The sequence below is a fragment of the Cygnus olor genome, chromosome 2, assembly GCF_009769625.2.
Source record: "Cygnus olor isolate bCygOlo1 chromosome 2, bCygOlo1.pri.v2, whole genome shotgun sequence".
In the NCBI taxonomy this organism is placed as follows: Eukaryota; Metazoa; Chordata; class Aves; order Anseriformes; family Anatidae; genus Cygnus; species Cygnus olor.
Window position 1 is genome coordinate 15,886,876 of NC_049170.1, and position 26,859 is coordinate 15,913,734.

The window sequence follows — 26,859 nt, forward strand, 5'->3', positions numbered from 1 at the left end:
CTCATTTCATCTTTTCACTGTGCCTCCTTACTGCCTGTCTGTCCTGAGTGCTTGCTGCTTTACTTCACCATATGTTATGCTGTAGACTGTGACTTGTGCACCGAGGGCCAGGCTTCTCTGTTGCCCTTGCTGTGGTTGGATTTGGGTTGAGTGCAGCCTCAGAGCTGTTGTAAAGTTAATAAAATTCCACAAATACTACATTTTCTTTATATGTTTGCAGCTGTCATAGGGGAAAAAAATCTGGTTTAGTATCTAGTTTCATTGAAGCATAGTGGTAGCTGCAGACTTGGTTTAAATTCTGTCCTAATGTTGAAACACAAAATGGAATGACAAAGTACACTTCTTTACTCTGGATACTGAATTGCAGAAATAACTGTTCTCAAAAATGAAAGAAATTCTTGCTAGTGTAAGGAAAATAAAGGGGAAGAAAGAGTACAGAAATGCGTGGCTGTTGAATGCTTTCTGCCCTAAACCCAAGTGCCAATAAACTGTCTTGCGAGTAGAGAGAAACAGTAAAAAGTACAGTCACAGGACAAATATGTATATTTTTAGTTGTTGCGAGGGGGGGAAAAGCTGCAACCTGGTTGAGATTCCCATGAGAATTTTCTTGCTTTGCTTAGCTCTCCTGTAAGCATTATGTACGGTCTGTTGCTGTGTTCGTTGGGATTTCAATGTAGTTTTTAACAGTACAATTATGTACTTGTTGTTAGCATTTTAAAAAAAACAACAAAACAACAACAAAAAATAACAGAAAACTGAAAAGTGATCTTAGAAATCTCTAACTTGTTGAAGTTATGTGCTGTGTTTTGGATGTAATTCTAAAAATATTGATCTATTTCTAAAAATATTCATCCTGTTTTGTACTCCTTTGCAAAATGGAATCAGAACATTAAAATCAGAGGTACTGTAGTCTATTCTAGCACAATTGAAAACGGAGAATTAAAAAAGAAATTAGAAGCAACATGGCACAATTTCTTATAGGCTTTTCTGTATGTCTTTAAACAGCAGTTAAAGGAAATATTCTTACTTTGTTCAAATTTTTAAATACTGTATAAATGCGCTGACAATGAGTATTTTTTTGTTGCTGTTCATCCTATTACGTCTTTTAGGACAGAATTTGAAGCTGCAATCTTGATGTAAAATATTGTCTGTGTCTTGTCTGGCATGAGACTTGCTTTCCTACTTCATGATCAGAAAAAAATGTTATGCCTGGTGTAACAGTACATGTTCTTTTTCTTATGCCTCTAGAATAAGTGAGTTCGGGGAGGGGGGGTGTGTGAGATGGGGGTCTCAAACAGCCCTAACTAAACCTCAGAGTTTCAGTTTTGTGGTGGAGAAAATATGTTGTGTAGGCAATGTCTTCTGAATTTAGAAGGACTTGTGACACTTTGTCTTAATTCTTCATCCCTTCAATTCATATTCATTCATATTCTTCCTTCTCTCCCTCATTCTCTCTCAGTGCTAATATATGTGGGATTTTCATGGTTTATTGGGAACTTCATTTCCACAAGTGTCAAAATCAGAAGTATTTTTCCTGGTCAGAGAAGTTTTAAGCAGAAAACTCATCTAAAATGGGTTTTAATGCCAAACTTTTTTTTTTGCCATTTTTTGCTTTTTGCCTTAAAGTTTTCTTGATGAAGGCTGATAAACGTCCTGTTCTAAAGGACTCCAAAACAGTAAGGATGACAAATGCAGTATCTTGAAATACCAAATTCCTTTGAAAGTTAAATTACAATCTCTGATCTTGGTTGTTGTACCGTGACTGTCTTGCACCTTCTACAAAATCGTGCTGTCTGTCGTGGAACCCACTAATTATATGCAGTGTTAGCAGTAAAAATGTGAGAGCATACTGGATATGAATGCAGATTCAGGAAAGGGACTGGTATAAGGCAAGTGGTGTTTAAAGACAAAGTCCAACCTGTTCGCTGCTGGTTGAAACCTGCTAGGTAAAAATCAGTTTTGATTTTAAATACAGAAAGGTAAAACCAGTTTTAATAGTGCGCTAAATGATTAAGGGGAAGCGTAGTGTCTAGTTTTAAACTACATATTTAAAATGAAATGAAAAATTAAATGTTAGTTGAAATAACATTTAAATATGTGAAAAATGAAGTGTGTGTGGAAACTACTTCTGTATCATCTGTGTGCTTGGCAGAAGGTTTGTGTGGAGAAAAGCCTGTGGAAACAGGCAATCCCAAAACCTACCAGCTTCGTGTCCCAGTTTGTTTTCAAGTAAGGAACTCTTTTCATACCAGCTTATACTAAGCATCTCAGTAAAGGTATGTTTCCTTGTAGTGACAAAAATGTGGGTGTGACATGTCTTTTTTTAATCAATCTTTTTTAACATTGCTGCTACTAGACCCATTTTGTTATGGGGTGCCAGCGTGGCCAAAAGCTCTACGCTGCTGCCTTGGTTAAAGGCAGCATAAAATGTTAGCTTCTGCTCTTACATGACTTTTTATGCTACAGTGTGAAGTATGCACTGGTGTTCATAGCAGAGATTAGTGGTTTAAAATCTTCCTGCAGCTCTTCTCCTGCATTTCTCTGTAGGACGAGTGATGGCTGCAAGGCTCGTGGTACCACAGGTCCAGCCGAATGGCTTTGTTGTAGGTTGTGTTATGATTGCTGTGCCAGATCAATTGCCCATCCTCTAGTCCCTCGATTTTAATGGCATTCTAAAAAGCATAATTATTAATACTGATGCCTGCGGTTAGATCTCAGTGATTGGATCTCATTAAGTGTTGTTGAGAAGATGCAGGTAACCCCCTAGACACTCAATTGCAGCTCTCGTGAAGACAAAATAATTGGGAGCAATGCTGCTCTTAAGCATGTATTAAAAGGTATTTAAAGTTTCCAGGTAAGCCATCTATGTTTTATGTAGCTGTTGTACTAGATGTGACTGGACAGCAAATGGAGCTTTATTTAATGGCAGTGGTGTTCCAGGAAGGTTTCTGGGTAGCTGGCTGGCCAGGCGTCACTGTCACTTCTGCAGACCTGAGCCTTGCAACAGCAGGCATCGTGGGCGCTTTTTTTCACCATTTTAGAGAAGCTCAGTGGTAATACTGAAAGTATCTCTAGAAAACAGCATTGAAGTCAGTGGAGAAATATTCTTGTCAAAACTTCTACGTGGTAATTTTAAATCCGTTTTAAAAACTTGTTTTTCTGTCCGCCTTAATTCATGGCGAATTTTCACTTTTCCAGAAATGGTAATACTTTAAATTTCGCTTGTGATATTTGGCTTTAGCGGTATCATCAAACAAATGCAATGACCTTCTAAAGGTGCATGTTTATAATAGAGAAATAACATGCCCTTTACCCTATTACCTATTTTTCTTGGAGACTCCCAGAAAGTTCAGCTTTCGTTGAACTTGGTTTCTGTAGCTGAGCAGCTGCTTTCCATCAGCTTTCAAGAAAACCTTTACGTGCTGAGCTCTGCCATATACCTTGGCGCAGAGATTTTAATGCATACGAGTCCTTAAAAGCATTTTTTTTTCCGATAGCTTGGCAGATAGTGCTGCGATACTTTCTAATACTTGCAGTTTCAATGGGAATGTTCTGTAGAGGCTCGTGGCTGGCTGATCCGCTGACTGCTGAGCACAGGGTTGTAATTCAGCTGCCTGGGGGAGGGTGCTGTTTGCTCTCAGTGCTCGGGCACCCGCTCGCTGCGTGTTGCTTAATCAGCATGAAACTATTAGCAAATTCTTGCCTTCTCAGCTATAATGCATTGCTAATAGGTTTGCTTTATTGCACAGTATAGTCAAAAAAAAGTCTGGAATGTTTTAGTAATTTTAAGTAGCATAACATTCCGCTTAATGACATTAGGCGTCATTTTCTGAACTCCCTCGCTTAATGCACTTGGACTCCTGTCGTACGAAATGCTGGTTACTTACTTGTACCTTTTCCGAAGGAAAATTTTAGGACTTAAAAGATTTCTACGTAATTTTAATTTATAATATATTACATAAAATGGACACCTGCCAACAAAAACATAGTATGAGTTCAGTTTAAAGTACTGTCTTAATTTTGTCAGAAGGTCATGCAAATTTTACTTCAGTCCAAAATTTTGAGTTTTCTTTTTTTTTTAATTGACATTCCCCCCCCCTCGTATTCTAGGAAGTGCTTTGTAAACGGGTGTGCAATGCACAGGGAGTGCAGTGGCCTCACTTGCACCATCAGCAGTACGTTTCGGGGGGGCTAGTGCTAAATGTCTTGATTTGTCTTTTTTGCCTATTCTCTGCCTCTTGCTTTAGAGCAGTAACTTCTGGTTTTTGTGGCAGTTTAATCATGTCTTCCTTTTACCGATGAATCAGAATGGATCTCTGACATCTATAGGTTGGGACAGTTTTTGGTTTTAGTTGTCAACGTTGAAATTATGTGGCAGAAAGCCAATTTAATTGTTAGTTTATTTTGCTGCTTTTAGTAATTTGAGAAATTGGTCGTGGTCTCCTCATAATCATGGCAGAAACTGGAAGGGCGCCCTCCCACTCCCCTGCTTGCCAACTCTGCACTGGATAAACTGCATGAGTTCTCCGTGTTGTGGTCGGAAACGTGGCAAAGAACGAAGCTTCCTATTTATACTGTGAGATCTGGTTTGCTTATGGCTGCATTAACTCATTCAGAAGTGTCCTATCTCGCTTCTGGAGACAGACTTTGAAATAGACTTTTACAATCTGAATCCAGAGACGGGCAGATGAGATGCCACCTTTCTGATAGGTGCAGCTGTAACTGACCCTATTGGGATTGATCCCAGTGTGACATCAGGACTTTGGAGACGGAGCCTTTACTGGAAATATCAAAACGCTTTTTTTTTTTCTTTGCTATTTCTGGCAGGCTGTAGCTCTTTGTTACTGATCTTCTTAAGGGATCTTTCATTGTATGAAAGCTTTGTTTGAGAAGGACCTGCTGACAAGAGGATTTCTGTTAAACCTCCGACTATGATTAGTTGCTGATACTTGTATGAAGGAAAGAAATCAATGCAGAAAGATGGAATGAGACTTTAAAAATCACTTTTACTTCTGTGTACTGTTACTTAACAATTTCCTGCTGATGCAAATGCAGCATTTTTTGATGAACAGACAGTTCCCAGTCTTTAAATGAAAAACTTCAATTTAGGATGTCAAAATTTTAAATAGTGGGCTAATTTTTTCTTTTCGTTTTGAGTTATCAAACAACTCAAAGATAGCACGCTCAGTGATACTTGTAATAACTTCATATGCTGATTTATCACTAACATTGTACACCTATAGTGAAACATAAAATATTTTTGACAATGTTAGTTATGTCCAGTCTGTTTTCACTGCCATATACCCTTTAAAATGTGTGCTTAAAAAAAAAAAAGTGCAATGAACTATGTTATGGGAAACTTGGTTGATGTTGTGCTCTCTAACCTTCCTTTGTTTCAATTTACACCCTAGCATACGGCTGGAAATACTGAAGTGGGGCTGGTTTTTTTTTGTTATAGTAGATCTAAGGAGTCAGAAAATAAGTATTTCAATTTGATTACTGAGCACTAGATGAGATGCTCATTCTCAAGGCACCTAATTTCTTTTTTTTTTAAACCAAGTAGCTTTTTTATAGAGGGGGCCTGTAGTCTCTCGATTCTCTTGGCGCTTGACCACCAGACCGTATGGTTGCCTATTCAAAGGTAGTCACACCAGCGTGGGAATGGAGATATTTTCTTGTTTTGTGTATTTTTCATTTCAGTCATAACAAAAACTAGCCGAATGTCAAGGTTTGTTTTACCTTTTTTTTTTTTTTTTCAATTTAGAGCTTTTTAATTTGAATTGCTCAGTAGTTCATGTAGGATGTAAGGGACCATTAAAATCTGTTGTGGCAAATGTTCTGTAATGCATACCAGTGAACATTAAGCAGTAATTGTCTTTGTAAAATGAGGAACTGTTCTGATTGAGGAAGACTGCTGGGGGGGGAAATAGTCAGATAAGTTTTGTTTTTTGGGTGCGGATGGATGTGCTGAGCCTGTGGGAATAGGCTTAGTCCATTGCTGAGCAACCCATTCATTATTACTTCGAGTATTTTGGCATAAACTTGTTAAAAAAGTAAATTTCTAGACTGTGACACTGCCTTGTCCCTTCACCAGTTCTTTTAGTTAAGATATTATAGACAGTAGGCACTGATGCTATTTTGTGTTTCTTTCCTAATTACTGTAGTACACAATCCAGACTTTTTGTCTTAATGGCTACATTAAAATTTTATTGAAACTGGAAAAAATAAAACCAACTGCTTCTGGAAAAAAATAAATATTTAAGTTTCGATTGCAGTCGGAAAGCCCTAAGCCCCAGTTCACTTCGTTTGCAAGACCTCTATTTTGTATTACAAATGAGCAAATGATGAAACAAGTTGCATTTTGTAACTTCTCAAGGAAGACCAGTGACTTGAAGTTTCCTGTGCCGCAGCTGTGACAGCCAGCAAGGGGGAAATAGCTGCGGGTCTCAGTAAAACTGCTCGTCGTGAAACGTGTGGTTTTGCCATCTAACTTCTAAGACTTGTTTTTTTTTTTTTCTTTTTTGCAAATTGCACCTGGGAGTTGTCTTACCCAACTCTGTTTCTGAAGGCTGTGAAGTGATAATTCATAGTTAATGAAGAGTAACTTCAGTACAAGCACTGCCTGTTGTCTGGCACATTACAGGATATTGGAAGGGTGATTTACATTCTGTGCTAGAAAGCTTTCTAATACAGATTTGGTTTTACTGCCTTTCATCATCTCGGAACACGAAAGTGGGTTTGCCCCTTAATGAGCTTCCCTGCTCTGAAAAATCTACCTACTAACTCCAAAGTGTAGTAGTATTGGGTTTATTTTCCTGTCTGGTTTGGTTTGCTATCATCTTGCTAACTTTTTGGCTGAAATGCCTGGGTGAATGGGACAGGAACCGCTGTGGGGTTGGTGTGACGGAGCGAAGGGGTACAATTTGTCTGAAACCAGAGAAGCCTGACTCTCCTGAGCTCTGATCTGTGGCAGTGTCTGAAGGCAGAAGCACGACCAGATGCAGTGGAAACTTCTTGCTTTATCCAGGGCAGTTTTGCTACAGGTTCAAGAAAACCGTCTTCAGCTTAAAACTACCTAAATACATCCCCTTTCCTTACTGGCATATTTCTGAACGTGTTATATCTCTTCTGGGTTATAACTTATTTTAGGTATTGATACACCCTGGAGGTTTGGAGAAGAGCAGAAAATAAAACATCTTTCCTTGCTTCAACTGATGAAGGTATTCCCAGCATACCTGACCCAGGATTTTTCTTTCTGCTGAATATTAATATTAGCAATATGGGTTTTGTTAATGTTACAGAAAGTGACTAAGCACTCTGAGCAACATAATGTTTCTTCTGAAAAATAAGAAGTCTATAGACACAGCTGTCCAGCATAGCTAAGAGCATACATTAGTCCTTTACCTAACTCCATCTTGTTTGATGACAACTGTGGCAAAAGTATCCTGTGTCTTTCTAATTCTGTAAAGTACCACATTAGATGGCGGGATAGGCGTTTTTTGTACTTAGCCATGCAGACCTGTGGCATACTGGAACCAGCCTCACGAGGAAACGCGGAGCTTGTGCCCTTGTCCCTGCAATAGCCGCGCTTGTTGAGGTACCTCGGTTTACCTTTGCTCGGCTCTTTGCGTCGAGTAGAGGGGCTGGCTGACCGCCGCTGCCAGCAGTGGGGTGCCGGAGGGCAGGGGGCAGCCACTCGGGGCTGCGGGGCCGGGAGGGGGCTCACCCCTCGGTAGCGGTGTGCTGGCCCACCCCCTGGCTTCGGCATCAGCCTTCTTCAGAGGTCTTTTATTTTCTGAGATAAGTAGATCGGTGTTTTTCTTGTTTTCTGAACATTGAATCGTTGGCCGAGTCCTCTGAACTGCGTGCTGTATTAATCTGGCGACATGAACTGAATTAGCAAAAGTATTTGCTGAACTCTGGGTGTAAGCAGAAGTGTCAGTGTGGCTTCTGCCTTTATGCACAAAGGAAATTCTTCCCGGGCATGCAGGGGGAGTTAAGGTAACAAACGCATTTAAAACAGCAAATTACTTTACTCTGCGCTTCCCTTTCTGCTAAGATGAGCAGAAAAGGAAAAAAGAGCAGAAACCAATTTTTTTATAGTAGATGTTTTGCTGTGTTTAAAAGGACAGCTGTTGAAAAAATTGGCTGAAAAAAGAACTCTGGAAACAATCGGGACTTCACATATACAGACTTGAGAACAGTTGCATCCTGAGATCCATATCTCCCTACCATATGTCTGGTCTGCGTTAGAGTATGACTAAACTACTTGGTGAAGAGTGTTCATCGTAATGTTTCTAGATTTTGGGTGTACAATTTGATTTTTAGGTTTGTAGAGATACAGAGCTAGCATGGCAAAATGTGGTGTGTCAATCTGAAATTGAATAGCCGTGCAGAATCCTGAGAGCATACTTCTGGGATGTTGCTCAAGTTTATAAATTGTGTGTTACTGACGCTTGGTTGTCAGGTTTTTGGTATAATTGCTTATGGAAGTTAATGTAAGCGTTTACAGGAGTTGTTTTCTGAGGTGATTTGCTCCATTTCATCCCAAGTGGGACGCCGATCAAGTCAGCTGCCCACCAGAGGTCTGGGGAACACGTGTAGTGAGGCAGCTCAGGGGTAGTAGTTGTAAATAATAACCGGAGAAACCTCCGAGCAGCAGATGTGGGGTAGCAGCTGTCTTAGCTGTGTGAAATACAGCTGCCTGACTGCTCAGGAGCAGATAAAGCCCGCTGCTTATCCAACAGGTTATATTCTTGTTAATATATGAGTAAGGTAAGCCAACAGGAATTTTCTAGCATCTGATTTCCTGCTGTACTGTGGTTGTTCTCTAGGCCAGCTAGCTGTGTTAGTAACTGGGTTTTGCTTTTATATCAATAAGCGTCTTGGTACTTTAGCATTTTTTCATCCTGTTTAAATACTGGTGATGTCCTGCAGCTGCATGTTATTAAAAACTTAGAGATGTTGCAGTTCATAAGAGCAACAAGATATTTTGAAGTTATTCTAACACCTAACAAAGAACTACTAGCGCAACAAATTTTTACAGAATTTGCTGCCACAAGCAACATTCTCTGAAGTAGTTTCACACGAGTGAAATCTGCTGTAAAAGCAGAGTAGAAGGACAACAGCTGTAAATAAACTGTGTGGGAGTTCTGTATTTTCTTGTGAAATGCTTGGAATTAAATACCCTTTTTGACAGAGTGCAGTTTTGATGACTACTATGTTTTGGAACAATAACGTGCAAATTTTTTTTAAAGCTTAAATATTTGGTAGCAGCCCTTATTTATATTAAAGTTCTTAGTGCCTATAGCTTTTTCTTTCTCTTGAAAACTGTAGGATGGTATAACTTTTGTGCCAGTGCGTCATGATTTTTAATATCTTGCATGGCATAAGTTAGATTTCATTATATATTTGATCAGGTGGCTCTTGAGCTATCTTTTAGGCTTTCTGAGCTATTAACGCAACTTCAGTATCTTCTCAGTAGCTTGGGAATCTTACCAAAGGTGATGTTTACTTTCCCATCTGCACTTTCTAGGGGTGCCTGGCTTTACTCAGCTTTGTATAAGCACTGAACTCTCAGAAGTACGCTTAAATGCTATGGGATCTGTACTACTGAAAATAGGAAGCGTAGGAAAAATTGCTATTCAGTTGGCAGTGATGTAAACTAATGGAAACTTTTTTTTGACCTTTAAGCTACCATGAGGTCAAATAACACCATTCCAGCCCACCATGGTATTTTGTAAGAGAGAACGTTGTGGAGATGCTGTGGTACTGTGATGGTGACAACACAGAGGAAGTTCAGAGTTGCTAATAAGCTCTCTTAAATTACTTGGCTTCTATGAGGCAAATAAGATATGGGGCTATACGTTAAATTTTTTAAAACGGTAAATGGCTTGTGAATTTCCAGTACTCTAGAAACTTTTATTTATTTATTTATTTGGAGATTGTTCTACTGTGCCAATTGTTCTGCTGTAAGGCTTCTAAAACATCTAAAGCTCTTTCGCTCTTGTGATGCTGCCCTGTGGTAGCTGCTGGCACGTTAGACTACACTTTTCCACTGGAGAAAGGAAGCTAGGTTTCTGTGGTGTTTTCTTAATGTGCTTAGATTTTATTGGAAATAATCCTCAGGAGACATCACAAACAATGCCAACAGCTTTCTTCTTCGCAAACCTGCTTTTAAACATGTACTTCAGGTTCCACAGCGGTCAAGAATTGCAAGCAGTTAAGGTAAAACACAGAATAAATTTAGTGTTTTTACGAGCTTTGTTGAACTTTCATTACTACAAGACCAACTGTATATCACTTCTATGAAGCTTGGGGGAAAAGTAAATGTTTCAAGTTACTACTGCATGGCATGTCCAGGTTGTTGAAGATGCTGTCTATGTTTCTGAAATATGTTACAGAGACTACCTTATGTTTGTTGAAGGCATCAGTGGTTTGTATGGTGAATGGACAGTTGAAAGTGAAGGAAATTTACTGGCTGACTCTTTAACATGTTAAATTTGGCCACTCTTTCCTAATTGGGGTAAACTTTCTGTGTAAGCGTGCATGAAGTAAAGTGTTTCATATGGTATTTAAATTTCCTACTATAGGAAAAGCAGCTTTGTCTGTAGCCTTGGACAAAAGCTTTTTTATTAAAGGGACAAGCTAGATTGTGCAAGTGGTGGAGAACAAGTATGGTAAACACTGTCATCTTTGTGCATATTTTACAAAGGATCCCATTGTGAGGTCTTACTTCCGTTTTTTATAAAATATTTGACATCACTGTCGCAGCCCTTCGATCAATTATATACGCCCGTGTATTGCTACAGAATTCATAAGCTGATGTAAGGGTTCCTCACTGAGATGGTCGGGAGTGCTATAGAAATGTGAATGATAAATCTGTACTGTGTAAAGAGGGGGAAAGAAAGGTTTTCCATCAGTTTTCTTTGATCAGTCAATTACGATTGATGGAGTGTTGTCTCTGGCAGGGAGAGGAGTAGCCAACCGCTGCCTGCAGCGACCGGCCCGGTCGTCCCAGAGCTGTCCTGCTGGGGAGGCTCTCCGCTTCTCTTCCTAATCGGATGTGAATGTGACGGGAACAAGCCTCTTGGCTTTCTCTGCTGCAGGGTTTTTGCAGTGCAGTTTAATGAATCACTGCCTTGATGAGTATGAAAACAATTTAAGTTACTTTTTTCAGGTTACCAGGAAAAGGGAATGTGTTTTACTTTGATATTAGTCAAATAATTCACTGTATCCCACTAAGGTGCGTGTGTAGTTTTGTTTGTTTGTTCTTTTATTTAGTACTGTTCTCAGAGTGTTACAGACTTTTTGCTGAAAAGGCGTTATGATATCACCAGATAAAGAGTTATATTTTCGGCAACTTTGGGATAATTTTTTTTAATGGCTCAAATAGCACAAGAGCTTTCTGGCAGATGGTGATGTCCTATGTCCTACAATGCTTTGTTTTGTAATGTAGTTTCATAAAGCAAAATATGAATAGACGTTTATAGTAAAATGTAGGTAAATATTTCCAGAAATAGAACAAATAGTTCAAATAGTTTTGCTTGTAATTCAGTGCAAGTAAATGTAAAATTGACAAAAAAAAAAATGTAATTACCAAAAATAAATTACATGTTTGTTTTTTTACTATTTTCAGTCTGATGGAAAGTTATTAGCCAGACATTTAAAAAAAAAAACAAAAAACAAAAAAAAAAAACACTTGAGATTATCTGCTTAAATGTTTCAAGTGTCCTACTTAAAAAAATTAAGTGTTGAGTTGCCTTCAATAGACAAATGTATGCTGAGGAATCTATGTAGGATGCTTTTCATTCTGTATTACTTCACTAGGTCATTTAAATTTTCTTATCACTTCATAATCACAGGTCCACATGAAAACTGTAGTGGAAATATTTAACAGCATTAATATTTCTTGTCCTAAATTCAAAGTCATCTGTAAACAGGCTTATAATATTTATTGTTTTCTTTTTATGCATACTGTAGGCTTACAGTTTAAAGCATTACCCAGCTAAGTATTAGGCCAGAAAAGGTTAGGGCATAAAAATTGTTTGGGTTCTCATTTTAACTTTTTTTTTTTTTAAATTAGTTTAGGTTTACTTGTGAAGTAGCAGCAAACTTGCTGAAAATCGTCCTCAAGTATTGTTGGGCATTATAAGAATTTTTATATGTGCCTCAATATGTTAGAAAGAATGTAGGATCCTGAACATGTTTGTAGAAACCTAGGCCATGAGCAGAAAGAGGGAGGAGGAGGTAAGCTAATTATTCCAGTTGAAGCTGTCACTTCATGAAAATGAAAATGTAGAGTTTTTGAGATTTCTTTTATATCATTCTTATGGAATAAAGCTAGTATTGAAGTCCCAGGCCTTACTAAAAGGACAGTGGCAATTCCTTGGCAAGAAGCTCGGTTGTTGAGGGAACTGGGATTCTTCGTTCTCCCTCTGGATGCTGGAGAATGTGCCTGTGCTTCTGCCTGCCCACTGCTGCAGAGCACCAGTACACCCTCGGGTTCCTTCAGTGCTATGTTGCTCTTTTGCATGCTGTTGAATGTAACTCAGGGAGCATTAACATGAGGTTTATGTATTTTTTTTTTGTTAATTTATCAGCGCCTCTCAGCAGTCTGAATGCTGTTACTGAAATGGAAGCTCTTAATTACAAATTTTTAACGTTCAGAAAAGCTGCAAAAAGAAGCAAGACAAATAAAACTATTTGTCTTGGAGGGAAAAATCACGTATGGTTTATTCTGAAAAAGCTTATATTTTGAAAGCTAGCACTGCAATCATACTTGAAGCAGTTATGTTCTAGAAGATTTGTCCTAGGATTTAAGTGCTGTAAAAAGAAAAAGGTAAGCATCAGATTAAAAGGAATTTTGTTTTCTCTCTTTTAATTGCTGGCATCCTTAATGCAGAATGTTCTCATTGGATTTAGAAAAACAAATAAGCAAAAAAACGCAACACATTATTAGGCAGTGGATAGGAGGTGATCTGTTGTCCATCTCCCAGAACTGGAGTTTTATGCCGTAGGGTAGCGTGCATCAAACTTTTTTTGAATGCTTGAACAAATACCGGCATCTGAAGAAAGCCTTTTGTATAAGGTAATATTCAAACCTAAGGTATTCTCTGAGAAGCTGATAATGCATTTTGGTAATGAAAAGTACCTTGTGAAGTATAGCAAGCTGACTTTTCATTGCACTGAGTTCAAGTAAGTGTTCAGAGGCCTGATAGCATATCTGGCCTTTGTTGAAAATGTTGACTGCTCATTCATGAATGATTAACAAGTTGTTTTATTTAAAGGCACATATCTGCTTCCTACTGTGTCAGTGTAAAAACTAAGTTCTGAAAAAGCTGTGTGTAATGTCTGTATGTGAAGAATGTTTTGTGTTGATCCTGGAAGCTTTGTCTTGCCTGTGTGAAAGTCTTCATTGTCAGTTTGCAAGGATTTACTGCTGGCAGTTTTTTTTCTGTGCGGATATTGCAACAAGACTGAATTTAAATACAGCAGACTTGTAATGTGTTAAAATGTTGAGCATTACAGAGTTCAGGGAGAGGTCCTTTTATTCATAAAGTTGTCATTGTGCTTAGTGGGCTGTGCAATTTTCACTCAAGTTGTGGCACTGTAGAAGTACTTCTGCTTTCTGATTTTCCTTTATCACTTTTACCTAGCAAGAATTCCTACTGTCTTTAGTAGGAGAAAGCAACATGAAAAAACTTGAAACCATACCAGGCAGCAGATGAAGTTTGAAATGTTTTGAGTATAAGCCACCTTGTGTGTGTACGTGTGTGTGCATGTTGAAGGACGTTTTACATTTTTTTCTCACTATCAAAATTAAAAGAACAAGCAGTCTCAGTAGATTTATTTCCACGTTTATGAGCACTCGGAGTTCTTCAGGACAAAAATGAATCTCAGGGAAGGAAGTTCTAACTGGAGCTCCGCATGTCCATACCAAAATGTTTGGTGGTTAGCATACATTTAAGTTTCCCTTAACTGTATATGTCTGGATATGGGAAAACAGTCAAGGAAGCTGTTGTAAACTATTTTGATCTACGTAACGCATTATCTATTTGGATTTATATATTAGTGATGAGTAAATGGGTTAAGAAAAAGAAACTTTAATTATTTTAATATGCTTTTTGGCTTGAAACTAGTAAAGGCTTTTGCAGCGTGCAGTTTTTCACCGGAACCATTCACCTTCAAGGCAATGGCAAAGTTGTTTGAAGCCTGAGAGCTCTACAGGGCCACCTGGAGGGAGCTGGTCCCTGTGGCAGTCCCCTTCCCATGGGGGTGAGGGACCTGCCTTCTTGCTGGCACCGGCTGGGAAATGCCATAGGGCTACCTCAGGAAGTGACGAGCTTTGTAAAAGTTGCTTTGATTTGTCAATAAACGAGAAAATCTTACTGTATAAGTTTAGCATTGACATTGGACGCTGTCGAACGCAGCATTGCAGAGAGCAGTGTACCTTGTTGCGTGTCCTGAGGTATGAGGAAGTACTGCCGCGTGCTACGTGGTTATTTAAAGTAGTTCCTGATAAGCATGTCGGATCCCTCGTACACGTACTTCACAGCTAAGCTACGTGTTGTACTTAAATTTATTTTTTGCGTTTTCCATGCTTCGCTGAGAACAGTAACTTGAAGGGTACCTTTTAAAAATCTTGAAGTTGTACCAGGGAAATCTCTCAGGAGAGGGTGCAGCAGGGAATGGTGGTAGCTGGGCCTTTGGTTAGCAGGATGCTTAGCTGGCCCATTTGTCGTTCAGCTCAGAGGTTCTGCCTTTCCCGCGGGCAAGCCAGAAGCTGGTATTATGAGTTTAGTAGTACTAAACATTCAGAAGAAAAACACTCATTAAACTTTCATCTCACGTTTCTGTTTTAAACTTAACCAGAGTGTTGCTTGGGCTACGTGGCTGTGCATCGGCCACGAGCTCCCTGTATCGGCGTAGGGTAATACAGGCCCTGCAGCTTCACCTGGCGCTGTTCTGGTTGTGATGCTGAGACCTGGGAAGACCTCAGAGTGAAATCTCTGAGCACTGGGCCTCAGGCCTCCTGCCTCCAGGCCACTTCTTGGTGCCTGAGGAGCAGGGGGTGTCCTCAGGCCTGTGCGCCGCCACCGCTGCCTGCAGCTGCTCCGCGCACACGCCAGGCCCGATGTGTTTCACAAGCTGGCTGTGCTCACGCGCACGGCATCTGGTGGCATCCTCAGGCATCCCTGAGGACAGCGGGACAAGTCTTTACTTGTGGCAGTGCTCCTTATGCTGTTAATGCCCTCGAGAAACAGAACTTTACCAAAGCCAGGCATTCCCCCTGCCCCTCTTAAAAACGGGAGACCTTAGATTTCTTTCCTTTGAATTAATGGAGGAGGATACTAATTGTTTTCGGCTGATTTTGTGAGTGCTGCAGATACTCCCCACCCCCGGTTTGCCTTGTATTCTTGTAAAACATACTATATCTAGTAAATTGCCTTTTCTCTTTTAAAGACTTACAAGACAAGTCCATGCCTGTTCTAATCTCATTAAGTTCCTCTCTAGCTATTTCCCCTTTTGGTTGTGGATATTGCCCATATTTGGTTACAGCTGTGGTGCAATCACTTTATATCTGATTGTGTGGTACAATATGCTGTCTTGCCTGAGCAAACCCCAATAATTTATGATGAGATGTGGCCTAGATTAGCAATTCAAGGTTTTAATGTTTAAAAGCACATTATAAAGGATCTTTTATGTAATGCAGTATGTTCTTTTTTTTCCTTTGAAAGATGCAACAAGAGGCACAAGGACTTGCCTCCAGCAAAGCTTCTGAATTAAAACTGAGCAGGGGGGAGGAATGGTATGAATGATATTTTTACTTCCTTTGGATGCCTAAATAAAGTGCCCTGACACAGGGAGATGGCTCTGTGTTAACAGGCAGCTATTCAGTTTCGTTTAATAACAAGCTGCTCCCACAACCTCTTAGTCAGCTTTCGTGAACTACTTGTCTTCTGTGTGGTGTGTTTTATGTACTTGTACTTTAAAAATTGGTCAGAAAGTATATTTTTCTCCTAAACGCTTCTGTGACTTATTTGAAAGCACTCATGGTTTTGGTAAGAGCCACAGACTTAACATGAAGGCCAGCAGAAAGCATGGTTGTCAAACTATGAATTTGAAATTGTCATTGGTGTTTTATTTTCTCGTGGACATTTGTTCTCTTTATGTGCATATACATGAACAAAATTAGCTGGATAAGAATAGCCACTTAATTCCTGTAAAAAGGGAGTGGTAATCAGAACACTGTCAGTGATATTACATAAACTACTTAAGTAAGCATCTATTTGGAAAGGCTTGCAGGTAAACCACCCAGGTGTTTTCTGGAGTTTCTTTCTCATAACACTGTGCTCATCTTTCAAACTGAAAAGTGCTGCTTTATATTCACCATCATCTATATAGCAATAGGGGAGGAAAAAGGCTGGGGAACCATCTTTACTTAACAAGTGACATGTAAGAAATGCTACATTTGGTCTTGAACAAAAGCATGTTACCTATAGTTACTGAGCAATACTGGAACTGTAAAGCTGAAGTTTTTAAACATACAATTATTTTGACGATGATGCCAGTGTATTTCAAATCCATTGCAAGACATAATTATCAGCTGTCAGCTGGAGAAATGCTAAAAAATTGTTAAATATAAGGTTAACATCACAAACTATATCTATTTAACATTGAAAAAATCTAATGTTTTCATGCCCTGGCATCTTGTGGCTGTCCTTTGTGCTTTTATATGTAATAAAAAAAAAAAAAAAAAGGGAGTTTGTTGGTTTGTTTTACAACTGTAATGTATACTGATTTGTAAGGGAGCATTATAAAATTCATTTGCTCTTTAATAATACATTTCTTCTCTCAATAGCCAACTACTCCACCAAGCCAAGGGAGGCCTGATTCACCAGTTTATGCTAATTTACAAGAACTGAAAATATCTCAGTCTGCACTTCCACCACTACCTACAAGTGCTCCAGTCCAAATAAATGGGGAATGGGAAACCCATAAAGATACTACAGGACGCTGTTATTACTACAACAGAGGATCACAGGAACGAACTTGGAAACCTCCACGTTGGGCCCGAGATGCAAGCATTAATAAAGGGGATTCCCAGAGCCATGCAGATCATGAGGTAGTTTGTTCTAAGATCACAAACGATGAGATTGTAATGCCTATGAGTACTGTTTTGTTATAGAACTTGGTATGTCTGAACTTTGAGGTCTCAAGGAGTGTCTTTTTTTGTCTTTTTGGTCATATGGCTTGGTATGAATTAGTAAAGATCAACAATTTCTCTCTTCAGTCAATTTTGTGTATTAGTATGTACGTGAAATGTGTAAAAGACAGGTCACAAATCTGAGTACTAGTTGTAAAAGTGCCCAGCAGTACTTCATTAGGTGTTGCAGCTTTGCTTTTAAAATTAAAGGAAAGCTAAGAAACCTTGAAACTATCAGGGCTTTAAATGACAATTGAGTATGAAGGCCATCATGACTTTTCTGATATGGTATTCTCTTTTTCAGTATATTCAGCATATTTTTGGGTGAGAAGAGGGAGATGGGGAAGGAGAGGGAGTGTGGGAAGGGGGATGAAAAAAGCAAGGGGAATTTTTTTATCAACCTCAGTTAACTATACAGTAAAACAAAGGCAGACGATATATAGCTATTTGCTACTACTTGGTTAATGATGTGGCAGTACATTTAAATATGAAGTATTTTTCTTACAGGAAAACACTTTTTTTTTTTTTTGAGAGGAATTTAGGTGGTTGTAGAGATGGATGTAGAGAAATCCGGAGTCTAGGCGTCAAAACTAGACTTAATAGAGTTCCATAGCATGTTCCTCCAGGGTCAAAAATACTGATATAATTGAGGCTTCTATTCAATTCCATCCATTTTATCTGTTTGTTTAGGAGAATTGAATTTACACACTTTTCAATGATTTTTGTGCGGAGCCTTGGATAACTCTTGAACAAACTAGAGGAAAAGGCAGTCAAAGGAGCAATACTTGGTTATGGAAGTGTGTTAACTGAGAAAATCCTTTTCTTCATTCTGTGAATGATAACTGGGTATTGCAGAAAAGAAGACAAATTATGGTGCTGGCAGGTCTGCCAACCAACTGTCTAGGTCCAATAGCGGCAAATGCTTGGGGTGGGGAGAATCTGTCCCAGCTTTTGGCAGTTGGCTGTAGGAACTTTTGACTTGATTACATTCCAACCATAAATGCTATTCTGTAGGTATATCAATAGATTTTTTTCACTATGCAAACGTTTTACCTTTTGAAGCATTTTTCAGTTGTTCAGCTTTGCCACAGATTCTGTTTAAGAGAATTGAAGCTTACTATGAAATTATTAATGTTAAAAGATTGTTTAGGATAATATTTGAGGTGCAAATATATTCTGTGCGACTGATTGCTAGGGAGAGGCAAACAGTAGTGTTAGTCTATTTGAGCTGCTGTGGTTCAGATAAAGAAACGGAATAGCTGGAAGATGGATATTACTGTTTAAATATGCTTAAAATAGTGCTCTTGTATTCAAACAGTGCTTAGGTTAATCAGTTTCTTGATTGAAAGAAAAAGCAAACATATTTGTCAAAAAGTCTTCCACTTTTATATACCCTTTTCAAATATGTATAGTTTAGGTGGATTTCCTCCTGAGCTATTACACTATTTAGTTTTAAAATTTAATTGTGTGCTGCTCAGAAATTTTAGATTGCTAGGAGTCCTGTTGTGGAAGTCTGCATTTGGGCCAGTAGTGACAGAAAGAGGAAAGAAAGGAAAAGGGAACCTCTTCATTGCCACTGGGAATGGCCTTCCTAGCAGCAGTGACATTTGCAAGCATTTAAACAGTCTTTTCTTGTCACAAGCTAGTGGCTGCAACAGGTAAACTGGCAAAATGTCTGCAACCATTTTACAGTTCTCTGTTAATTTCTCACTGGCTGTGTTTTTGCTGGATATGACTTTGTTCTTAGTCAGGATGAGATGATTGCTTTTTTGAGTAGTAACTCACCTAGCAGTGAGAGTAACCGGTTTCCTAGTGTGATTACTATTCCTTCTTCTCATGGAAGAACTTTGAATAATTCTTTCTCTTTCCCCACCATCTGCAAATAATGCCTGATTCCTGTTCCCACCTCTGTACCACCACTTCACTGTGTAGTTGCACATTCAGAAAGCCTAGTGTTTACTGCCTGTGTATTATATCAGACAGCTCAGTTCTTCCATTTCTTTGTGATGCTTAAGGTATCACAGCTTGACCTTCAAACAATTTTATCTGTTAAATTCTCATTCTTTGTAAGATCAATGGATGATGCGTGCTTTGATTAACATAAACTTGTGTCGAGCTGAAAAATTTCCAGTAGCACAAATTCCTTACATTATTTGTCCTGTCTGACTAAGGTATTAAAGTTTTTGTTGATTTTGAAGCCAGTTTTTCCCTTCTGTTCTGCATTTGGGAGTGTACTTCGCACTCCACTGGTTGTGTTCACCATTTCATTTATGACCTTTAAGTACTTTAAGTACTCTAATACCTTAGAGTACAGGTTGAGATCCCAGGCTAAGCTACAGTAAAATATAGAACATCCCAGATTTTGTCTGACCATGAGGATTTAGATTGCTGTTGGAACAAATATATCTTAATTAGCAAAAACTGATTTAATTTATTTTAATGAAATTAAATAGGCTTTTACTTACTGGTCAGTTCTCCTCATTCCCTTCAGATTTAGCAGTACAGGAGCATATGCACAAAGGTTAAATGCTAGTTGTATCTCTAACGGTTTGTCCTTAGAGGAGGTTGTATCTTATTAGGTAGCAAAATGACAAGGTGACATCAATATGAGAACTGTATATGGCTATATATTATAATGTATGTATTCATAGGGAATTTATTAGAACATAAATAGCTTGTAGTTGGTCTTAAGACTTTGTGGTTAGGAATTTTTTTTTCTTTTTTATAATTAAGAACAGGCAAAATTATACTTAACGTGTTGAAGCTGATAACAGGTATGACACAAAGAAAACAGCCTTAAGTTGTGGCAGTTATTTGGACTTGGGGGTGGGGAACAGTGCAATCCTAACAGGGCCTCTGGTAAAGGAAGACTAAATATGGATAAAATTTATCAGAGGCAGTGACTTGCTAATTTTTTTGAGGAAAGAGCTCTAAACGGTAACTGGGAGAAATTGGTCAAACTGTGGAGTGGTTTAATTAGGGTGGGACTGTAAGTGAAATGAGACCTGATGTCGGATCAGAGAAGGGAAAAACCTCTGATGCATAGCTGGGAGACCAGAACGTGGAGACCAGTGAATTAACCAACAACCTGCTGTAAAGCAGCACTATTTCGTTTAAATCGAAATCTGCATTTAAAAAATGTGGCCAAGATGCTCTTTCATCCCCTGTTTTTAATTTGTTTCAAAATAAACAGGGTAATAAAGGGATGCTAGCATCTTTAAAGACTTGTTTTTTTTCCCTCACTGTTTTGGAAAGTAGTGTTAACTTCCAAAACTGGTTTAATGATAGAAGAGAGACCATAAACATTCCCTTTTTCTAAATACAGTGTGCCCTGGTCTCTGCCCTGATTTTCAGCATAAATGGAAAAAAGGCAGGAAAGGCATTAGAAATGATGATGTGGGGGACATTTTTCTAATTCGCTTTTTAATGTCACAGTAAAGTTCTTAGGAGGTGTAAGGTTTTGGCAGCTGCCTGCGTAAGATGCTTTTAGCTAAATGTGGTATCCTGTGATTGAGGATGGGACTCTACAAAGTAGCACGGAGGCTACATGAAGGGAGAGTGGGGTAGAGAGCCTGCAGGCAGTTAGTGCTGGGAGAGAAATTGAATATAGTTGAGCGTGGTTTGGCCAGTGTTCTCTTTAATCCCCATTTAAGCAGCTCTAGCAGTTGTTCCTAGTAGCTGGTGGATGAAGGATGCCTTGGTTTGATAAACTTTGAAACAACTCAGGCATTTCATTTAAGTTTGTCAGCCAAGGTTAAGGTCTGAGATAGTGTGGTAGGTGGGATTAGCTCAGCCTTGGAACTTCAGGCATGATATAGTGGGTTACAGACCTGTGTTAACTCATTTTTACTGAACAAAAGCTTTCTTTTTCTTGGAGAATTTTTCATTTTTAAGTCTTCTGTTTAGTTTTAAATGTGTACAGTGCTTCTTTAGTATCAGGAATTACTTGGAAGAAGCATTGTGTTATTTGTTCAGAATTCCTGTTAATAAAAAACCAAAACCAACAAAAACCATACCCTCCAAGTCTACTACTTTGATGGAACAAATGTCAGTGTGCTTGTATTTAAGTATTAAAATATAATGTAAATTTAAATGCGCATATACACCACAATTATCCTATAAAACAGTTGTTCAAGTGGGGCCAATAACATTAATATCAAGTCAGTGGTCTCAATTCAAGCGTAAAAGCGTGACTGAGGACTTTTTGTTGTCCAAATAGTCAGAAATCGGCAATTCAGATTTTCATGTTATCCTGTGTCCGTGAGGTGAGATTGTTTAGTGCATAGTTTAAGTGCACCCATCCTTTTCGCTGTAGAAGACACGCTTATGTTGGTTTGTTAATGACCAAATTGTGTGCTATGGGTTTTGCTGTGCTTGGTAAGCTAGCTTGTGCCAGTTTAGGGAGTCTCCCTCATGCAAGTGGTAAGCTACTCAAAAAGCTAACACCAAAAGCCCATATAATAATTTGGAAATGTCACTAAATATGTAGTCTCTAAAAACAGTCTCTTTAAAACTGGTGAATTTCAGATGCTTGGATTTTTTTTTTTGTGAGAGTTAAGCTTTTCAGGAGGGAGAAGCTTGCCTTTTTTTTTTCCTAGTTTAAAATGGGAATTTTGCCTTTCTTCCTGCTTTATGGCTTTCTTTAAAACCTTTACATTGTGGTGTTGAACCTTAGTCCATATTTAACCATCATTTTCAAATAGCAATGATGCGTTCCCTCTTAAGATTTTGCCTGCAAACAGCCTATGATCCATGATACTGTGAGAGGAAATGTGTGCTGATTTCCTCAGGAGACTGTTGTAGAAATATTGTTGTGGAAGATGAATGTAGAGAGGGTTTTTTTTGATGCATGGAGTGGATACTTGGAATAATATCTACAATACCTTGGGAAGGAGATGAACGAGGTGTACTAAAGAACAGAAGTTTTGGTGTGTGTGCAAAATCTTTACTTCACGTGCCAAACTTGTTCTTTACATTATAATCCACTTTTGCCTTTGGAAGGTAATCTTGCAATTCAGCTAGCTGTGCCTTCAGTTGGTGGAATATCTTGATTTATGAATCACTTGTTGTCACATTTGTCAGCATTGGAAGGAGAAAGGTGGAAATTCCTCATTATTGTAGGATGCATTGCAGACCTAGATAGGTGGAAATGGAGTTTAAAGTTATCCTAAATGATTATTGTGTTTCCAGGTACTATTTGGGAAGGAAAGAATCCAGGTATGAAAGCAGGGACGTTGCCAGGAAACCAGTTGGTCATCCAGGTTTTCTGGGGCAACAGAGTTTACTAAAGCTGACTTTCTTCATCAATGAGTAATGTAAATTTGTGGGAATAAAATTTAGATTGGCTCCAATTTTTTTTGCCAAAATTATATTTGAAATGGTTGTATGGTATTGTTTAAATCTGAGTAGTTGGAATATGGTATGGTAGAATAAAAAAATTATCAGTATAAACTCTGTTCTAAAAATGTTTTTGAATTACCTAGCAATTATCAAATCCTTACGAACTGTAAAAATGTCTGTCTTATTTTCTGATGTAAGGTATAAAAATGTGAACTTCTCTCAGTTATTGCTATTCTTGTTCTCTCCAAATAATCTTTGATCTTTCAGATTTTAAAGCATTTTCATTCTCAAAACTGCCTTATGTTTCTGACTACTTGTAGCATCTTTCATCAGAAGAAAACGACCACAGTTCTTGTTACAGCCAGTCAGATAGTCAGTATGGTTCTCCTCCAAGGGGTTGGTCAGAAGAGTTGGATGAACATGGTCAAACCTTATATACCAATGACTATACTAATGAAAAGGTACTTTTTCCCTTCTTCTCATCACATGTTCAGCTAATTCACTGTTAGAAATTCCGATTTCGTTTCTAGAAGTCAAAAGCATTCCTTAGTGGTATCTCCTTTTATTTTTAAACTTGCATGAAAATTTCACAACTGAACTAACATTTTTTTCTTATGTATGTCCTTTGCCGTACTAAGGACATACTTTTTTCTTTTTTTTTCCCACCTGCCATCCTCTTGGTTACGCTTCAGGAATGAACTTAATACCAGTATGATGCTCTTATCTTTTAAGGGTTGTTCTTGTCTATGAGATAGGCCTTCCAGATAGGATGGTTTCAAACTGAAAATAATGCTGCTTTCTCAGTTTCATTCTTGCCTTATTTGAGGTTTTCAGTACTGGTTTCAGATATAGACAAACTTTTTACTTAAACCATAGCAGTATCAGTAGATTTATGTTCTATTCCAAGGAGATAATTGCTACTGATAACTTACTATGATTCTGGGCATATCCTAGAAATTTCTACCACGCAGGAAAAATGACTATGATAGTTGTATATATTTGTAAAGAAGTCTTTTTTTTAATTGCTCACTGAAGTTGTTTTGATTTTTAACCTTCAAAAAGTGTTTATGGCAACAGTAGTATAATTACCATGTTGTAGCACTACTTCTTCTCTACTTGATATATGTAAGCTTTTACGTGATTGAGTTTTATGTCAGTTTTGGGGTTTTGTCCTTCTTAATCTATTTCTGCTAAAAATCTATAGCTCATACCTCCTTTGGCAAACATGCAAGTATTGTTTAAAAAAAATAACACTGGAACTGATAGAGAACAGTATTTCCTATCACAAACAATTCATTGAAAGGCAGTTCTGTGAAACCTACTTGACCCAAGAACCCTGATGTTTTTTCTATGCATCTTTTTGTGAGACCATCCTGTAGAATTTTACTCATCACAATTCTGTCTGTTCTGCACAACTAGTGATAATAACCATAGTTTTACCTCTTTGGTTCTGGGAGCTGCTGATAGAGGTTACATAAATTACATTCTTCATGATTTATTTAGATACTGCATCTCATGCTCCTGTCGATGGTACAAAAACGTAGTTGTTCAAATTGTGCAATAATCTCTTAAATTATCAGTTGCTGGTTGAGCTTCTTGTAATTCTGTAATTTTATCTATATAGTTCTTACTCAGATCTGGTACAAAGATTGTACCTCCTTAAACTGATGTCATAATGTTGATAAAAGTGAGATGTGTAATCTTCAAAATATCTGTTGATCACATTCTCTTGGTAGTTTATGTGAGTCATCAGGAATTCCATAACTGTGATATTGCAGGTGTTTTTCCTGAGGTGTTTCAGAAGGAAAAAATGATAGTGAGCGCTATTCAGAAAGCAGAAAACTAGAATGTTGCTCCCATTGTTAACTAACCTTGGTTAGTTAATGGAGGTTGCTCGCTAGGCACTGCTGAAGTGGATGGAACTTTAATAAAAATTAATTTTACATCCCAAATACCAGAGACTGTCTATGTTATGACTGTCACACTAATTATATTTCCTGTCATCACATTTCTTTCTGCAGTGGATAAAACACGCAGATGAACAAGGTAGACCATACTACTACAGTGCTGATGGTTCCCGATCAGAATGGGAGTTACCTAAGGTGAGTGACCTAATAAAGAAACTTTAACAACTTGGGATTTTCCTCTCCTTCTCAGGAAATGTTCTATGAGGCCCTTAATGGGAGTTATTTGCAAGAAGAGGGCTTAGTTACTTTTCTGGCATTTTTGTGGAATTTCTGATTGAGGAGAGAAAAAAACATACTAAAGGACATAAAAAATAGATGTATGTAACTATTCAGATGTCAAAAAGGTATCTTTTCTGAACTGAGCTTTTCATGTATGACTGCAAAGTATTATCTGTGATTCATCTCTGAAATAGAAAATCTTTGTAGGAAAAAATTTTTTTCTTACAAAACAAAATGTTCCTTAAAAACTGCAGTCTATTTTTATTACCCTCCAAAATGAATGATTTTTCTGTCATATATTTCTAAATTTGGTGATTTAAATCTTATACTGAGAGGTGTTAAAAAAACAAATTTCAACAGTTTTGTGGTGTCTTTGAGGATGACGCTTGAGAGCTTCACCAGAAGTGTGTTCTGGTATTTATTAATTTTGGAATAAAAATAAAAATTTGTAGGAAATCGACATATTTAGGTAGTCTGAGAATGTTCCTATTATTACTTAATTTACATTTTCATGTTGAAAAACTAATAGAACATTTGTCATAAGGATGTAGTTGTACAACTTTTAGGATGTTTGTTTGATCTCATATAGTAAGGTTATAAAAAAAAAAAAAGATTCACAGGGAATTGCTTGCATTGAACATATCAAAGCGTGTGATTCTCAACTATTGTTCCTTTAGTACAAAATAGTGTCATTTCTACTTAAAAAGGAGTAACTGTAATAGTGCTTTTGTAATACTTGTGGGAAAATATTTAAAGTTACAAATGAAGCTATACACTACGCTATTGTTACATCAGCTAAAGGATTTGTATCTGAGCTGAGCTGACATTATGAATTTTCCTATGTTGATCTGATGTGTTAGGTATCTTGAATTTTGTAACATGTCAAAGCTATCTAATCTGTAACTATTGTTTTTAAAAGCTACTTAGCTATTGATTAGCTATTAGATTAGCAGTGTGCAAATCTGCTAGGACAGGTTTTACCAGAAGCAATTGATAGTCTATATAGTTGAAGGTAATTTGGGGGAATGATATCGTGGGTACTTCATTCGGTGACTTCTGCACAGAAGGTTTTGACTGTGAAGAAGTTGCTTTCCACTGAACTAGATTGGATTTGGATTTAAACTAAATAGCAAGTGGAGTTGGCTTTAATCCAACTGTAACAAGTCACGAAGAGAATCCAACACTGTTAACCTGAGGCACCTTAACTACAGGAGTGAGGTCTAGTATTTGTGTGTTTGTGCATGATATTCTAGTGGTTCTTCGTAAACCTCTGGGCTCCGTAGTGTTATTAACCACCTACAGAATGAAACAAAGCCTCTGTTTCTTGGAGTTAATGGTCTGATATGCTTTAGCTCATATTTATATGAAAATCATCAAATATTTTTGTTAGGAATTTTGCTTAAATTGTTTAGCCTGGGCTATTTGAGTAGCAAATATTCTTAATTTCCTTACTGAGCATTCTTGAATGTACTAAATCTTGGTTGGAAGCAAATACAAGGTTAACAGAAGTAAAAGACCAATTGACTTCTCGATTCACAGTCCAACTGCTTATCTGTTGACAGAAATCCCTAGTTTTTAGCTTTGAGTGCGGTGGAATAGATTAAATGTTTTAGCAAAACATTTAGCTAGTCTGTGTATCTGAAAAACATACAGTAAAAACAAACGTTAAAAACTTGTGAGTAGTTGAAGCGTGATTGAAGATCAGTCTTTTGAAAGACTCGCTGAAGCGTGTTCTAAAAGCGCTTAGGAGCAAATGAACTGGAAAGACAACGCAGACTGCAGAGCGACTTTGAAGAAAAATAATCTCTATCAAAAACTCTCATGAATGGTGAGACGACCTTAGAAAGACTCCAGCGTTTTAACTCCTGCTTAAATGAAAATTAAGGTACTTGGGAAAAAAAAGATCTTTAAGAAGAAATTAGATACAATCTACAGTGGTTCTCTAGATCAGTTTTTTCCCCCAACATATTTTGGAAGGCAATATATGAACTAAATATTTTGTGAAATAAATAGAATAGTATGGTCATGTAGTGTTGTTAAACCAGAAAAAGATCGTAATTCTTTTTGAGGTGATTCTTAGTAATCTGGACATCGATAGAACTAAAAAAACATCCAGAGGCTTCT

General features: G+C 37.9%; 1 protein-coding gene across 8 annotated transcripts in view; it reads left to right on the forward strand.

Moving 5' to 3' along the window:
• ARHGAP12 (Rho GTPase activating protein 12) overlaps nt 1-26,859 on the forward strand; it is a 77,653-nt gene that overhangs the window by 15,460 nt on the left and 35,334 nt on the right. For 5 of the 8 annotated variants that reach the window (XM_040547218.1, XM_040547215.1, XM_040547219.1 and 2 more), the window contains exons 3-5: nt 16,865-17,128; nt 22,870-23,010; nt 24,571-24,651. In XM_040547218.1, the coding sequence (XP_040403152.1) occupies nt 16,865-17,128; nt 22,870-23,010; nt 24,571-24,651 (486 nt within the window). The remainder of the gene's footprint in view (nt 1-16,864; nt 17,129-22,869; nt 23,011-24,570; nt 24,652-26,859) is intronic. The other 3 variants (XM_040547220.1, XM_040547221.1, XM_040547222.1) reach the window with 1 other exon arrangement.